At 37.1% G+C, this 18,343-nt stretch overlaps 1 protein-coding gene across 4 annotated transcripts in view; it reads right to left on the bottom strand.

The window, feature by feature from the left end:
• CLHC1 (clathrin heavy chain linker domain containing 1) overlaps window positions 1-18,343 on the bottom strand; it is a 49,746-nt gene that overhangs the window by 19,709 nt on the left and 11,694 nt on the right. For 3 of the 4 annotated variants that reach the window (XM_047782070.1, XM_047782067.1, XM_047782068.1), the window contains 4 exons: window positions 14,961-15,162; window positions 14,734-14,846; window positions 14,268-14,352; window positions 12,827-12,933 (listed from right to left, as the gene is read on the bottom strand). In XM_047782070.1, coding sequence (XP_047638026.1) covers window positions 12,827-12,933; window positions 14,268-14,352; window positions 14,734-14,846; window positions 14,961-15,162 — 507 coding nt within the window. The remainder of the gene's footprint in view (window positions 1-12,826; window positions 12,934-14,267; window positions 14,353-14,733; window positions 14,847-14,960; window positions 15,163-18,343) is intronic. The other variant, XM_047782069.1, reaches the window with a different exon arrangement.

Here is an 18,343-nt window from a genome sequence, read left to right as displayed (position 1 = left end):
GAGTAGACATTTCTCCAAAGATACACAGATGGCCAAAAAGCACATGAAAAAATGTTCAACATCACTGATGATTAGAGACATGCAAATCAAAACTACTAGGAGGTACCACCTCACACCAGTCAGAATGGCCATCATTAATAAGTCCACAAATAAAAAATGCTGGAAAGGTGGAGAGGGTGTGGAGAAAAGGGAGCCCTCCTACACTGTTGATGGGAGTGTAAATTGGTACAACCATTATGGAAACAAGTATGGAGGTACCTTAGAAAACTATATAGAGAACTACCATATGACCCAGTAATCCCACTCTTGAGCATATATCAAGACAAAACTTTCCTTGAAAAAGACACATGCACCCGTATGTTCATTGCAGCACTATTCACAATAGCCAATACATGGAAACAATATGAAAGTCCATCGGCAGATGAATGGGTTACCAAGATATGATGTATGTATATATAATGGAATTCTACTCGGCCATAAAAAAGAACAAAATAATGTCATTTGCAGCAACATGGGTGAAACTAGAGACTCTCATACTAAGTGAAGTAAGTCAGAAAGAGAAAGACAAATACCATATGATATCACATATATGGAATCTAATATATGGTACAGAAAAGAAAATCATGGACATGGAGAAGAGACTTGTAGTTGCCAAGAGGGAGGGAGTGGGATGGACTAGGAATTTGGGGTAATAGGTGCAAAATATTGCTTTTGGAATGGATAAACAATGAGATCCTGCTGTATAGCAGTGGGAACCATATCTAGTTACTTATGATGGAGAATGATAATGTGAGAAAAAAGAATGTATATATGTATGTGTGACTGGGTCACCTTGCTGTACAGTAGAAACTTGACAGAAGCATGTAAATCAGCTATAATGGAAGAAAATAAAAATCATTAAAATAGAAAAAATTCAAAGTCTAAAAAAAAAGAAAGAAAAGAAAAACCAATCCAAATATAACACCAAAGACAGTCATCAAACCACAAGAGAAGGGAAGAAAAAAAGACCACCAAAAACAATTAACAAAATGGCAATAAGAACATACATATCAATAACTACATTAAATGTAAATGGACTAAATGCCCCAACCAAAAGACATAGACTGGCTGAATGGATACAAAAACATGATCCACATATATGCTGTCTTCAAGGTATCCACTTCAGTTCTATGGACACATATAAACTGAAAGTGCGAGGATAGGGAGAAAATATTCCATGCAAACAGAAATCAAAAGAAAGGTAGAGTAGCAGTACTCATATCAGACAAAACAGACCTTCAAATAAAGAATGTTATAAGAGACAAAGAAGGATATTGCATAAAGATCAAAGGAAATTCCAAGAAGAAGATATAACAATTGTAAATATGTATGCACCCAATATAGGAACAGCTCAAAGAAGAAATTGACAACAACACAATAATAGTGGGGGACTTTAACACTCCACTTATGGAAATGGACAGATCACCCAGAGAAAATCAACAATGAAACACAGGCCTTAAATGTTGCATTAGACCAGATGGACTTGATATATATTTATAGAATATTCCGTCCAAAAGCAGAATAACATTCTTCTCAAGTGCACATGGAACATTTTCTAGAATAGATCACATTCTGGGCCACAAATCAAGCCTCATAAATTTAAGAAAATTGAAATCATATCAAGCATCTTTTCTGACCATGACACTATAAGACTGGAAATCAACAACAAGAAAAAAAATTGCAAAAAAGCCCACAAACACTTGGAGACTAAACACATGGTACTAAACAACCAATGGATATCTGAAGAAATCAAAGAGGAAATTCAAAAATACCTAGAAGCAAACAACAACAAAGACACATCACTCCAAAACCTACGGGATGCAGCAAAAGCAGGTCTAAGAGGGAAGTTTATAGCAATACAAGCCTACCTCAGAAAACTAGAAAAATCTCAAATAAACAACCTAACTTTATACCAACTACAGAAAGACAGACAAAACCCAAAGTTAGCAGAAGGAAAGAAATCATAAAGATCAGAGCAGAAATAAATGAAATAGAAATGAAGAAAACAATAGTAAATATCAATGAAAACTAAAAGCTGTTTCTTTGGAAAGAGGAACAAAATTCATAAACCCTTAGCCAGACTCATCAAGAAAAAAAGAAAGAGGAGTTCCCGTCGTGGCGCAGTGGTTAACGAATCCGACTAGGAACCATGAGGTTGTGGGTTCGGTCCCTGCCCTTGCTCAGTGAGTTAACGATCCGGCGTTGCCGTGAGCTGTGGTGTAGGTTGCAGATGCGGCTCGGATCCTGCGTTGCTGAGGCTCTGGCGTAGGCCAGTGGCTACAGCTCCGATTAGACCCCTAGCCTGGGAACCTCCATATGCCGCGGGAGTGGCCCAAGAAATAGCAAAAAAAGACAAAAAAAAAGAAAAAAAGAAAGAGGACTCAAATCAATAAAATTAGAAACGAAAAAGGAGATTTTACAACAGACATCACTGAAATACAAAGGATATGATCTACTACGAGCAACTACATGCCAATAAAATGGACGACCCAGAAGAAATGGACAAATTGTTAGAAAAGTACAATCTTCTAAGACTAAACCAAGAAGAAATAGAAAAGATGAACAGACCAATCACAAGTAATTGAAATTGAAACTGTGATGTAAAAACTTTCAACAAACAAAAGTCTGTGACCAGATGGCTTCACAGGAAAATTCCATCAAAAATTTAAAGAAAGAGCTAACACCTATCCTTCCAAAACTATTCCAAAAAACTGCAGAGGAAGGAACACTCCCAAACTCTATGAGGCCACCACCACCCTGATACCAAAACCAAAGATACCACAAAAAAAGAAAAGAAAACTATAGGCCACTATCACTGATGAATATAGATGCAAAAATCCTCAACAAAATACTAGCAAATTGAATCCAGCAATACATTGAAAGGATCATACACTGTGATCAAGCAGGATTTACCCCAGGGATGCAAGGATTTTTCAATACTTGCAAATCAATCAGTGTGATACCCCATATTAATGAACTGAAGAACAAAAACTATATGATCCTCTCAATAGAGGCAGAAAAAGCTTTTGACAACACCCATTTCTGATAAAAACCCTCCAGAAAGTGGGATTGAGGAAACATACCTCGACATAATAAAGGCCATATATGAAAAACTCACAGGTAACATCATTCTTAATGGTGAAAAGCTGAAAGAATTCCCACTAAGATCAAAAATAAGACAAGGATTCTGCTCAAACCACTTCTATTCAACATCGGAGAAGAAAAAGAAATAAAAAGGAATCCAAATTGGAAAGGAAGAAGTAAAACTATCACTATTTGCAGATGACATGATACTATACCTAGAAAATCCTAAGGACGCTGCCAGAAAACTGATAGAGCTCAACAATGAATTTGGTAAAGCTGCAGGATACAAAATTACTAGTCAGGTTCATTACTGCTGAGCCACAATGGAAACTCCTCAAATTAATTTCTATATACTAACAATGAAAGATCAGAAAGAGAAACTAAGAAACAATCTCATGTACCACTGTCTCAAAAAAAAAAAAATACGTAGGAATAAACCTATCTAAAGTGAAAAAAAGAACTGTACTCTGAAAACTATAAGAGGCTGATGAAGGAAATCAAAGATGATGCAAACAGATGGAAAGATATACCATGCTCTTGGACTGGAAGAATCAATATTGTCAAAATTACCATACAACCCAAGGCAATCTACACATTCAATGCAATTCCTACCAAATTACCAAAGAACTAGAACAAAATATTTTAAAGTTTACTTGGAAATGCAAAAGACCACAATAGCCAAAGCAACCCTGAGAAAGAAAAAATGGAGCTGGAGGAATCAGGCTCCCTGACTTCAGACTATACTACAAAGCTATAGTTATCAAAACAGTATGATACTGGCACAAAGACAGAAATATAGATCAATGGAACAGGATAGAAAGCAAAGAAATAAACCCATGCACCTATGGTCAACTAATCCATGACAAAGGAGGCAAGAATATACAATGGAGAAAAGATAGCCTCTTCAATAAGTGGTGTTGGAAAAAGTGGACAACTACATGTAAAAGAATGAAATTAGAACATTCTAACAATGCACTTAAAAAATAAACTCAAATGGATAAAAGATATAAGACTAGATACTATAAAACTCTTGGAGGAAAACACTCTCTGACATAAAATGCAGCAATATATTCTCTCAGATCCACTTCCTAGAGCAGTGATAATAAAACCAAAAATAAACAAATGGTACCTAATTAAACTTAAAATTTTTGCACAGCAAAGGAAATCCTAAATAAAACAAAAAGACAATCCATAGAATAGGAGAAAATATATGCAAATGAAGTGACTGACAAGCAGTTAATCTCCAAAATAAATAAACACCTCCTACAGCTCAATATTAAAAACCAAAAAACAAAAAAAAAACAAATCCAATAAAAAAATGGGCCAAAGACCTAAATAGACATTTCTCCAAGGAAGACAGAGAGATGGCCAAAAAGCACGTAAAAAGATGTTCAATATCACTAATTATTAGAGAAATGCAAATCAAGGAGTTCCTGTTGTGACTCAGCAGTAACAAAGCCAACTAGTACCCACAAGGATTCAGGTTCAATTCCTGGCCTCGCTCAGTGGGTTAAGGATTCAGCATTGCTATAAGCTTCAGCATAGGTCACAGATGCACCTCTGATCCTGAGTTGCCATGGCTGTGGTGTACGCCAGCAGCTGCAGCTCTGATTCTACCCCTAGCCTGGGAACTTCCATATGCTGCAAGTGTGGCCCTAAAAAGCAAAAAAAGAAAAAGAAAAGAAAAGAAATGCAAATCAAAACTACTATGAGGTACTATCTTACACCATCCAGAATGGCCATCATCAGAAAGTCTATAAACAATAAATGCTGGAGAGGGTGTGGAGAAAAGAGAACCTTCTTACACTGTTGGTAGAAATGTAAATGGGTGCAACCACTATGGAAAACAATATGGAGATTCCTCAAAAAACTAAAAATAGAATTACCATATGATCCAGCAGTCTCATTCTTGGACATCTATCAGAGAAAACCATGACTCAAAAAAGATACATGCACCCCAATGTTCATTGCAGCACTATATGCAATAGCTAAGATGAGGAAACTACCTAAATGTCCACTGACAGAGGACTGGGCAAAGATGTGGTACACATATACAATGGAATATTACTCAGCCATAAAAAAGAATGAAATAATGGCATTTGCAGCAACATGGATGGACCTAGAAATTATCATTCTAAGTGAAGTTAGCCAGACAGTGAGACACAAACATTATATGCTATCACTTATATATGGAATCTTAAAAAAGGATACAAATGAACTTATTTGCATAATAGAAACAGACTCACAGACTTTGAAAAACTTAAGATTACCAAAGAGGATTGATTGAGAGGGAGGGAAGGACTGGGGCTTTGGGATGGAATCTTCTAAAATTAGGTTGTGATGATGGTTGTAGGACTATAAATATAATACAATTCATTGAAAGAAAATTTTTTTTTTTCTTTTTAGGGCCTCACCAAAGGCATATGGAAGTTTCCAGGCTAGGGGTCCAATTGGAGCTACAGCTGCCAGCCTATGCCACAGCCACAGCAACATGGGATCCAAGCCATGTCTGAGACCTACACCACAGCTCACGGCAACATCGGATCCTTAACCCACTGAGTAAGGCCAGGGATTGAACCTGCAACCTCATGGATCCTAGTCGGGTTTGTTAACTATTGAACCACAAAGGGAACTCCAAGAAAATAAATTTTTTTTAAAAAATATAGTATGATGGCATAGGATAGACATCTAGAGCAAGAGAATAGAATAAGAGTCTAGAAATAAACCTCAAACACTTACAATCAATTGATACCTTACAAAGAAGCCAAAATAATTTAATGGACAAAGAAAAGGTTTTTCTGAATTCTCTAGTGGCCTAAGGAATTGTCACTGCTGTAGCTTGATCCCTAGCCTGGGAACTTCTGCATGCCATAGACATGGCCCCAAAAAATAATTGTTTTTCACTTTAAAAATTTTTTAAATTTTTTCCCTATAGTTAATTTACAATGTTGTACCAATTTCTAGCGTACAGCAAAGTGACCCAGTCATACATATATATATACATTCCTTTTCTTATATTATCTTCCATCATGGTCTATCCCAAGAGACTGAATATGGTTCCCTGTGCTATACAGTAAGACTTCATGGCTTATCCATTCCAAATGCAATAGTTTGCATCTACTTAACACAAACTCCCAGTTCATCCCACTTCCTACCCCCTCTCCCTTGGCAACCACAAGCCTGTCCTCTATCTGTGGGTCCATTTCTGTTTCTGTTTAGTAGCATATTTTGTTTCTGTTTGTGGCATATTTTAAATTTCACATACAAAACTTTTTTTAAAAAAAAGTTTTTTCAACAAATGGTGCTAAGAAAACTGGATATCCACATGCAAAAGAGTGAATTTTGACTTCTACCTTGCACCATGAACAAAAGTTAACTTAAAGTAGATTATAGACCTAAATGCATAAAACTTCTAGAAGAAAACATAGGATCTTAGGTTAGGCGAAGAGTTCTTAGACATAACACCAAAAGCCCAGCCATAAAAAGAGAAGACTGGTAAATGGGACTTCATCAAAATTAAAAACTGTCGTGCCTCAAAAACACCAACAGTAATACAAAATTATTAGTCAATTATACTCCAATAAATTTATTTAAAAAGAAAAAAACCAACAAGAAAGTGAAAAGACATGGAGTTTCCATCATGGCTCAGTGGAAACAAATCTTACTAGCATCCGTGAGGACACAGGTTTGATCCCTGGCCTCACTCAGTGGGTTAAGGATCTGGTGTGGCTGTGGATGTGGTATAGGCCAGCCTCTACAGCTCCTATTCAACCTCTAGCCTGGGAACCTCCACATGCTGTGGGTACAGCCCTAAAAAGACAAAAAAAAAAAAAGTGAAAAGACAATCCAGAGCGGAAGAAAATATTTGCACATTATCTATTTGATAAGAGATTTTTATCTGGAATAAAAAAGAGCACTTGGCAACTCAATAATTAAGAACACAAATAATACAATTTTCAAATGGGCAAAGGATAGAATCCAGAAATTCTACTCCCATGTATCTAACCAAGAGAAATAAAAACATATCCACACCTAAACTTGTACAGAAATGCTCACAGCTGCATTATTTGCAACAGCCAAAACATCAAAACCCAAATGACCATAAAGTGATAAACAAAATGCAGTATATCCATAAAGTGGAATTTGTATATATACATGCAATTTGACCATAAAAAAGGGATGAACTATTGATACATGCTACAGCACAAATAAATTTTAAAAATATTATGCAGAGTTCCCGTCGTGGCGCAGTGGTTAACGAATCCAACTAGGAACCATGAGGTTGCAGGTTCGGTCCCTGCCCTTGCTCAGTGGGTTAACGATCCGGCGTTGCCGTGAGCTGTGGTGTAGGTTGCAGATGCGGCTCGGATCCCTCGTTGCTGTGGCTCTGGCGTAGGCCAGTGGCTACAGCTCCGATTCGACCCCTAGCCTGGGAACCTCCATATGCCGAGGGAGCGGCCCAAAAAAATAGCAAAAAGACCAAAAAAATAATAATAATAATGATAATAAATAAATAAAATTAAAAAAATAAAATAAAAACATTATGCTAAGTGAGTGAAACTAGTTACCAAAAACTATTATGCAATCCTATTTACATGAAAGGTCCAAAATAAACAGATCTATATAGAGAGTAAGTAGATCAGTGGTTACTCAGGGTTTGGAGGGGGAGCAGTAGAGGATGAGGAATTAATGGATACAAGGTTTATTTTTGGAATATTGAAAATGTTCTAAAATTATATGTAATGGCTATACAACTCTGTAATTATAGTAAGTTTATTAAATTCTGTGGCATTTTTCCCCAGGAAAGCAGTACATTATATTAATATGCTAGAGGACAAAACAAAAACAAAAACAAAAACATGATCATCTCAATAAATGTAGAAAAAGTATTCAACAAATCTAACATATATTCTTGACAAAAATTCTTACCAACCATAAATAAGTAGAAGGGAATTTTATCACCCTCAAAAGAGCATCTATGGGGAATTCCCATCGTGGCTCAGTGGTTAACAAATCCGACTAACATCCATGAGGACTCGGTCCGATCCCTGGCCTCGCCCAGTGGGTTAAGGATCTGGCATTTCGGTGAGCTGTGGTGTAGATTGCAGATGTGGCTCAGATCCGGCGTTGCTGTGGCATAGGCTGGCAGCTACAGCTCCAACTGGACCCCTAGCCTGGGAACCTCCATATGCTGCCAGTGCAGCCCTAAAAGACAAAAAAAAAAAAGCATCTATGAAAATTCAACAGCTAATATCATACTTGATAATGAAAAACTAAATGCTTTATCTCTAAGATAAGAACAAGTCAAGGGTATCTTCACCACTTCCACACTTCCACTGTAATGGAAGATCAATCCAGTGAAGTAAGAAAATAAAAAGAAATAATAGGTACTCATAATAGAAAGGAATAAGTAGAACTCTTTATTGGCAGATGACATGATCATCTATGCAGAAATTCTACAAGATCAATATACAATTCAATTGTATTTCCATGTACTAGCAAGAAACAATTTAAGAAATTGAAATAAAAATTACAATAGCATAAACAATAAAATATTTAGGGATAGACCTGACAAAGGATGTACAAGAACTAAACAGTGATTTAGAAAATCACTTAAGTAAACAACAACAAAAAACCCACTTAATTACCTGTGCTCCTATGATCCTTATGAAAAAATAAATGCTTTGTGGTACAAACCTCTCTGTCACCACATTCTTCAGGCTTTGGCTATTTTAGAATATGCCAATTTAAATCTCAGACTTACAAAAGTTACTGGTTTAACATCCAAAGCACACCGTGTCAGCATTCATGATATAAGAACACTTTTGGGAGTTCCCATCGTGGCTCATCAGAAATGAATCTGACTGGTATTCATGAGGACGCAGGTTCCATCCCTCGCCCCACTCAGTGGGTTGAGAATGCAGCGCTGCCATGAGCTGTGGTGTGGGCTGGATCTGGCGTTGCTGTGGCTGTGGCCTAGGGCAGAAGCTACAGCTCCAATTCCACCCTAGCTTGGGAACTTCCATACGCCCAGGATACAGCCCTAAAAAAAGACCAAAAGGAAAAAAAAAAGAATATTTTGCAGTGTAACATGATTTGATAATCGCTCAGTTTTTAAATTGTAAATAACTGGAATGGTTCCTGACTTCAAGTCCAGTGAATAAAACTATAAAATTATACTCCGCTTTACCATGCACTAGGATTGAATACTGAAAATCGCGTAGGCAAAAATATGAGATAGACCAATTTGTACCCAATTCATAGACACGCCATCTCTATAAATACATGCTTGTATACACTATGTGTAGAACAACAGATTTTCTGTGTTCATTTTTTTGCCTTTTTTTTTGAAAACTGTACCCTCGGCATGTGGAGGTTCCCAGGCTAGGGGTCCAATCAGAGCTGCAGCTGCTGGCCTATATCACAGCCACAGCAACATGGGATCTGAGCCACATCTGCAACCTACACAGCAGCTCATGGCAATGCAGAATCCTTAATCCGCTGAGCAAAGCCAGGGATTGAACCTGTGTCCTCATGGATACTAGTCAGGCTCATCAATTACTGAGCCAAGGCGGGAACTCCTCTGTGTTCAGATAAAAGTAAAAAGATATGCTTTTTTCAAATTGTTGAATTTAAAGGATTTTGGAGAAATTTATTTCAAATAAGCTACACATATACGACATCAAAAATCTCCACTTAGGGAGATCCCGCCATGGCACCTTGGAAATGAATCCAACTAGGAACCATGAGGTTGCAGGTTCGATCCCTGTCCTAGATCAGTGGGTTAAGGATCCGGCATTGTGGTGAGCTATGGCACAGGTCACAGATGTGGCTCGGATCTGGCATTGCTGTAGCTGTGGCGTAGATCAGCAGCTGCAGCTCCAATTTGACCCCTAGCCTGGGAACTTCCATATGCCATGGGTGTGGCCCTAAAAAGCAAAAAAAAAAAAAAAAAAAAAAATCCACTTAGCAGTTCCTATTGTGGCTCAGAAGTAACAAATCCAACTTGCATCCATGCGGATGTGGGTTTGATCCCTGGCCCAGCTCTGAGGGTTAAAGATCTGGCATTGCCATGGCCTGTGCTGTAGGATGCAGATGAGGCTCAGATCTGGCATTGCTGTGGCTATGACTTAGACAGGCAGCTGCGGCTCTAATTTGATCCCTAGCTTGGGAACTTCCATATGCCGCAGATGTGGCCTTAAAAAAAAAAAAAAAAGGAAAAAAGAAAAGAAAAAAAAACGAAACAAAACAAAAAATTTTCACTTAGAACTAAAATAGTAAAACAACGTATTCCTTATATTTGTAAGTTACACCTAGTATACTTTCCCTGTGTTTATACCTCTGCATTTCCTTCTGGGCTTCTCATCTTTTAAAAATGCAGCTCAGGTGTTCCTGTTGTGGCACAGTGGTTAACGAATCCGACTAGGAACCATGAGGTTGCGGGTTCGATCCCTGGCCTTGCTCAGTGGGTTAAGGATCCGGTGTTGCTGTGAGCTGTGGTGTAAGTTGCAGATGCAGCTCAGATCTGGCCTTGCTGTGGCTCTGGTGTAGGCCAGCAGCTACAGCTCCGATTAGACCCCTAGCCTGGGAACGTCCATATGCTGCGGGAGCAGCCCTAGAAAAGGCAAAAGACCAAAAAAATAAAAATAAAATAAAATAAAAATGCAGCTCAGTTTTAAAATAAAAGAAAATTTTGCAGAGTTCCCGTTGTGGCTCAGTCGTTAGTGAACCTGACTAGCATCCATGTGGACATGGGTTCAATCCCTGACCTCACTAAGTGGGTTAAGGATTTGGCATTGCCGTGAGCTGAGGTGTAGGTAACAGATGCAACTCGGATCCCACGTTGCTGTGGCTGTGGCGTGGGCCAGTGGCTGCAGCTCCAATTTGACCCCTGGGAACGTCCATATGCCACCAGGCAGCCCTAAAAAGACAAAAGACAAAATAAATAAATAAACAAATAAATAAAATACGTTTAGAGTGTGATTCTAAGCAACACTCAGTAAGTATCATCAGTCTGGTACATTTTCAAGTCCACATACCTTGAAAATGAACAAAGTTGGCTGCTTTCCAACTTCACTTAAGCATTTATTGCAAGCACTGATTTTTACTGAAACTGCAATCCATACTTTGAGTAGCCCAAATCAAGGGGAGAAGGATAAATAAACCCAGGTATATAGTTATCACTTTTAACATACTGATTTCAGAGCTTATCCAAAGAAAGAGTTTCTGGGTATTTGTAAGATGTATAAAAAATTTTGAGTAAAATATTAAACATTCCATGTCAAATAAAAAAGAGAACTGAACACTAAAAACTACAAAATATTTCTGACAGAAATTTTAAAACACCAAAAAGCTGGAAAGATATACCATGCTTATGGGTTCACTGAAACAGAAAATCCAGTATTGATCAGTGTCTATTCTCCCTAAGTTGAACTACAGATTCAATACAAACCCCAGCAGGCCTTTTGGTAGAAAGTTATGAGTCTATTTCAAAAATGTAAACAGAAATTCAAAAGAACCAAACCAAATTTGGTAAAGAACAAAGTATGAAAACTAACACTATCTGATTTCAAGACTTACTATAAAGCTACAGTAATCAAGACAGTGTAGTACAGACATCGAGATAAAAAAATAGATCATTTAAGTAAACCTACAAATATATGGACTACTGATTTTCAACAGAGATACAAAAGCAATTCAGTGGAGAAAGCATTTTTAAATAAATTAACCTGGAACAACTGGATAGCTGTTAGCAAAAAAATTAACTTTGACCCACACCTCACACTGTATATAAAAATTAATTTAAAGGATAGAACTCAATGTAAACCTAAAACTATAAAATCCTTAGGGAAAAAAATAGAAAAATCTCTGAGGATTAGGCACAGATTCTTAGGTCAACACTAAAAATCTCAATCTATAAAAGAAAAAAAACTTGTAAATTAGATTTCAACAAAATTAAAGATTTCTACTCAATAAAAAAAAGAATGAATTCTTGATAGATGCAATAATATAAATGGACTTTAAAATAATTATGCTGAGTGCAAGAAGTCAGTCAAAAAAAGAATACCTACTATACGGCTCTATTTTATAAAATTTTAGAAAATGCAAACTAATCTTTGATGACTGAAAACAGATCAGTGGTTGCCTGGGTACTGGAGGGAAGCTGTGGAGGGAGACAGATGGGAGGCATGAGAAGCAGAGAGAGAGAGGGGTCACTGAGCAGATGAGGGAAATTTTGAAGGATACAGACATGAAAACTTAACAAACTGTATACTTTAAATACGTCTTTTGAGGGCCACACCCACGGCATATGAAGGTTCCCAGGCTAGGGGTCTAATCGGAGCTGCAGCTGTGGCCTACACCAGAGCCACAGCAATGCCAGATCCCAGCCAAGTCTGCGACCTACACCACAGCTCATGTCAACGCTGGATCCTTAACCCTCTGAACGAGGCCAGGGCCTGAACCCACATCCTCATGGATACCAGTCAGGTTGGTAACCTCCTGAGCCAAGATGGGAATTCCCATAATTTAATTTAGAATACCTAATCAATCAAACCCTTAATGTTACAGGTAAGGAAACTGGTAAAAGCAGAGATAGGGCTGGAGCCTAGATCTTATTTCCCAATTCAATGCTCTTCCCATTCTATCAGGGAAAAAAAGTATAACCAGCATACATATACAAGGTTCAGAGAGAAAAGCTTACCCTTAAATTTATTCATTGTTCCAACATTTTGAAGAATTCTTCTAGGACTGTTCACTGCAAAATAAACTGCCTTTTCATATTCCCCAAGTGAGATTAATTCATTGAACCTATAGCCATTCCATTTCATTATATAGTAATACACGAAAAAAGTAAAGAAAATGGATTAGAAATGTCCAATACTAAACAGTAGAATAGTAATACAGAAAAGCAATTATACTAAACCATAACTAGATTTGTTCACTCTGTAAGATATTCTTTCACTTCTATAATATTCTGGGGGTGGGTTGTTTGGTTTTGCTTTCATTTTTGGTTTTTTATGGAGTCTCAGCCAGGTGACTTCAACCTGATCTTGGACTTTATTCCTGTAATACTTAAGAGCAAGCCATAGAAAATGGAAAGAACTTCAAGTGAATTTATAATGAGCTCAGATTTTTTTTCTCTCTCATATCATGTCCAGAAGGAGTACCAGGGGAGAGAAAGGCAATCTGCTTAAAGGCTCAGCCTAGGGGAAATATTAACCAAAAACAAAAATTGCCAAGCCTAAATTGCTCTGCCAGCAATCAGACTCCCAACTGACACAGGAAGAAATGATAACTTAACCTTCTAATTCTCTGCCTAGGGCAAAACGTCTCCAATTCAGTCCATAACTCACAATTAGTCAAACTATGGAAAACAGGATTTACGGAGTGTTGCAAATGAATGCAGGACCCCAGAGAAGAAAAATATCACCGTAATATTAAGCAAAATACATAAAACTTTTATCTTCAACCAGAGTTTTTCTCTCATATCCAAAGCTGGTAGACATAGAGAAGTATATACAGTGTGAGGAAATACCCAGTCTTTGGTGTCCCACAAAATGATTTTTATTGTTTCTTTGTACCATACGAACAAGCAAATCAACAGTTGAAAACTATTTAATACATAGACTAGGAATATTACATATGTTCATTATATATTGGACTCATGGCCTATGAATTAAGCTCTTAAAGAATACAGTCTTAGATCCTCTATTATACCTATACACTACTATACAGTATATATAATAAGCATTAAGGAGAAAGACGCCTTCTTAATATGTCATAGGATGGCAATAATGAGGAAAAAAGGATAACCTAACTTAAGAATGCTCTCAAAAACATTTTGCATATCAAGTTGATGGTTACGGAATACAGGAAAATATAAATAAAACTTAAATTAACACTACAATTTACCTCTGTCCTCTGAAAAGTCTCTTACATTATCAATCTGGTATTTTCCCCACAAAGAATCTATTATTTTAAATTCTAACTTATTTTCTACTTTATCTACTAGAGCAGAATTTTAAAGATACGAAAACTAAAGATGCTAAGTAAATGCAAAATATTTAATAAGTATTTAAATAAATATTAAATAAATGCTACAACATCTTAACAAAGAAAATCAAATCTTTTTAAATATTTACCTTTCAACATAGTAAAGCAAAAGTTCAGCTTCTTTTGCCTTGCCAGGATCATCTTCAAGGATTTCCTCAACGATGCCTTGTTCATCTATAAATATTGAAAACACCACTAGATGATATTTAAGGTTATCAATCAAAAGAAAATAATAAATATATAAATTTTAATACCAACAACTTAATGATAAGGTTTCTAACAGCACCAACTGCTTCCTAAACTGAGTGGCCTCCCTGTCCCTTTCTTCCTTATCTTCAGGTACATTTTCAGGTATTCTCGCCTTGGCTAAGTCTACGCTACCAATTATTTGTCAGCTGTTGAAGGAAGAAGCCCATAGGGTAACACAGACCTAACAGAAAAATGTACGTTTTTGCTTTCTTTACCTTCAGCCTAAGGAAATTACCACTGTTTAGCTTTTTTGGGGAAAAAATGTTTTCCATTATGCACATTAATTAAAAAATATAGGTCATCTACCATGAAAATCTTTAGTTTTCCGAATTTGCTCCACCATGTCTTGAAATGATCTGCTCATATCAGATTTTATCCACGAAGTAAGTGCCTGTGAAATAATCTGCAGTCTTTGATGACTATAAAGATAAAAAATAGTAACAATATACTGAACCTAAAATCAAATAGTGGAATATTGGAATAAACACAAATAAATGTTTCAAACTTGAAAAATATATATTCAACTTTCATACCGACACTGTAATTCTTTGTTCAGATTTTCAGCTAAATCTCGACGTTCTAATACCACAATCACCTCCTCTTCTAAATCTGCCTTCCTCTGAGCTGGTACATATTTTTTTGATATAAGCTGTTCAACTTCTGCATATTTATCTTCAAGATGTTTCAAGTATTTAGTGAGAGCATCTAAATTGACAGATTCTTGGAGAGTCATACCTAAGGGAAAAGGAAACAAATAAACAAGCCAAGCCATGTGTGGGACTCTTGCGCTCAAACAGCAAGTTTTAGCGAAATAGGTCAGGTGGTTGACTATGTTAAGAAATAATTAAGAAATGGTAGCATGAACTTGTAAGATTACTGAATATCAACAAAATTAGCATACATTTTAAATGGCTGGCAGTTTTAAACAAATCATCAATGAAGACTTAAGACATTTTCCTGGATTTCCTGTTGTGGCACAGTGGGTTAAGGATCTGACGGCAGCAGCTTGGGTCACTTTGGAGGCGCAGGTTTGATCTCCAGCCCAACAAAGTGGGTTGAGGATTCAGCATTGCCGCAGCTGTGACCTATGCCACAGCTGTGGCTCATATTTGATCCCCCTGGTCTGGGAATTTCCATAAGCCAAGGGTTCGGCCAAAACAAAAAACAAAACAAAAACTGTTCAAACCTTAGCATTTTAAGAAAAAAAAATTTAATGATTTCATCACCATATCTTGCAATCCCCTAAATATCAATTATACTTAATAATACCAAGAACTTCTGTCTAACAATTCAGGATTTCTGCTGAATGATTTTTCTCTAACCAAATCTCCCATTAGTCTACTACAGCGAACCCCAAGGTAATCTTATTTATTCTCTCCAATGCAGAGTTTACATATGCCTGCCAAACTTTCACTCCTTCAACAGACATCACAGAAATACAAAGGATCATAAGAGACTACTATAGGCAACTATATGCCAATAAAATGGAAAACCTAGAAGAAATGGACAAATTCTTAGAAAAGTACAATCTTCAAAGACTAAACCAAGGTGAAACAGAAAAGATGAATGGACCAGTCACAAGTACTGAAATTGAAACTGTGATTAAAAAACTTCCAACAAACAAAAGTCCAGGACCAGATGGCTTCACAGGCAAATTCTATCAAACATCTAGAGAGGAGATAAACCTATCCTTCTGAAACTATTCCAAAAAATTGCAGAGGAAGCCACACTCCCAAACTCAATGAGGCCACCATCACCCGATACCAAAACCTGACAAAGATAACACAAAAAAAAGAAAATTACAGGCCAATTTCACTGATGAACATCGATGCAAAAATCCTCAACAAGGAGTTGCCGTCGTGGCTCAGTGGTTAACGAATCCGACTAGGAACCATGAGGTTGTGGGTTCGATCCCTGCCCTTGCTCAGTGGGTTAACGATCCGGCGTTGTTGCGAGCTGTGGTGTAGGTTGCAGACGCGGCTCGGATCCCTCGTTGCTGTGGCTCTGGCGTAGGCCGGTGGCTACAGCTCTGATCCAACCCCTGGCCTGGGAACCTCCATATGCCGCAGGAGCAGCCCAAGAAATAGCAGCAACAACAACAACAACAACAAAAAGACAAAAGACAAAAAAAAATCCTCAACAAAATACTAGCAACCTGAATCCAGCAACACATTAAAAGGATTGTACATCATGATCAAGTGGGATTTATCCCAGGGATGCAAGCGTTCTTCAATATCTGAAAATGAATCAGTGTGATACACCACATTAACAAACTGAAGATTAAAAACCTTATCATCCTCTCAATAGACACAGAAAAAGCCTTTGACAAAAATCCAAAACCCATTTCTGATAAAAACCCTTCAGAAAGTGGGCCTAGAGGGAACCTACCTCAACATAATAAAAGCCATATATGACAAACCCACAGCTAACATCATTCTCCATGGTGAAAAGCTCAAAGAATTCCCACTAAGATCAGGAACAAGACAAGGATGTCTGCTCTCACTACTACTTTTCAACACAGTTTTGGAAGTCCTAGCCACAGCAATCAGAGAAGTAAAAGAAATAAAAGGAATCCAAATTGAAAAGGAAGAAGTAAAACTATCACAATCTGCAGATGACATATACTATACCTAAAGAATCCTAAAGATGCTACCAGAAAACAGTTAGAGCTCATCCATGAATTTGGCAAAGTCGCAGGATACAAAATTAATACACAGAAGTCAACAGCATTTCTATATACTAACAATGAAAGATCAGAAAGAGAAATTAGGGAAGCAATCCTGTTTACCATCACATCCAAAAGAATAAAATACTTAGGAATAAACCTACCTAAAGAGACAAAAGACCTGTACTCTGAAAAGTATGAGACACTGATGAAAGAAATCAAAGATGACACAAATAGATGGAAAGACATACCATGCTCTTGGACTGGAAGAGTCAATATTATCAAAATGACTATACTACACAAGGTAATCTACAGATTCAGTGCAATCCCTATCAAATTACCAAGGACATTTTCCGCAGAACTAGAACAAAATATTTTAAAGTTTGTTTAAAACTAGAACAAAAGACCCAGAATAGCCAAAGACATCCTGAAAAAGAAAAATGGAGCTGGAGGAATCAGGCTCCCTGACTTCAGACTATACTACAAAGCTACAGTCATCAAAACCATATGGTACTGGCACAAAGACAGAACTATTTATCAGTGGAACAGGATAGAAAGCCCAGAATTAAACCCACACACCTACAGTCAACTAATCTATGACAAAGGAGGCAAAACTATACAATGGAGAAAAGACAGACCCTTCTATAAGTGGTGCTGGGAAAACTGGACAGCCATATGTAAAAGAATGAAATTAGAACACTTCCTAACACCATACACAAAAATAAACTCAAAATGGATTAAAGACCTAGCTATAAGACCAGATACTATAAAACTCTCAGAGGAAAACATAAGCCAAACACTCTTTGACATAAACAACAGCAACATCTTTTCAGATCCACCTCCTAGAATAAAGAAAATAAAAACAAAAATAAATGAATGGGGCTTAATAAAGCTTTAAAGTTTCTGCGCAGCAAAGGAGAGCCTAAACAAAATGAAAAGACAACCCACAGAATGGGAGAAAATGTTTGCAAATGAAGCGACTGACAAGGGATTAAGCTCCAAAATTTATGAACACCAAACAAACAACCCCATCAAAAAATGGGTTGAAGATCTAAACAGACAATTCTCCAAAGAAGACATACGGATGGCCAAAAAATACATGAAAAGATGTTCAACAGCACTCATTATTAGAGAAATGCAAATCAAAACCACTGTGAGGAACCACCTTACACCAGCCAGAATGGCCATCATCAAAAAGTCTACAAACAATAAGTGCTGGAGAGAGTGTGGAGAAAAAGGAACCCTAGTACA

Source organism: Phacochoerus africanus, chromosome 5 (assembly GCF_016906955.1).
Source record: "Phacochoerus africanus isolate WHEZ1 chromosome 5, ROS_Pafr_v1, whole genome shotgun sequence".
Lineage (NCBI taxonomy): Eukaryota > Metazoa > Chordata > Mammalia > Artiodactyla > Suidae > Phacochoerus > Phacochoerus africanus.
The sequence above is the reverse complement of the archived record's forward strand: the minus strand, read 5'-3'. Positions and strand labels throughout refer to the sequence as shown.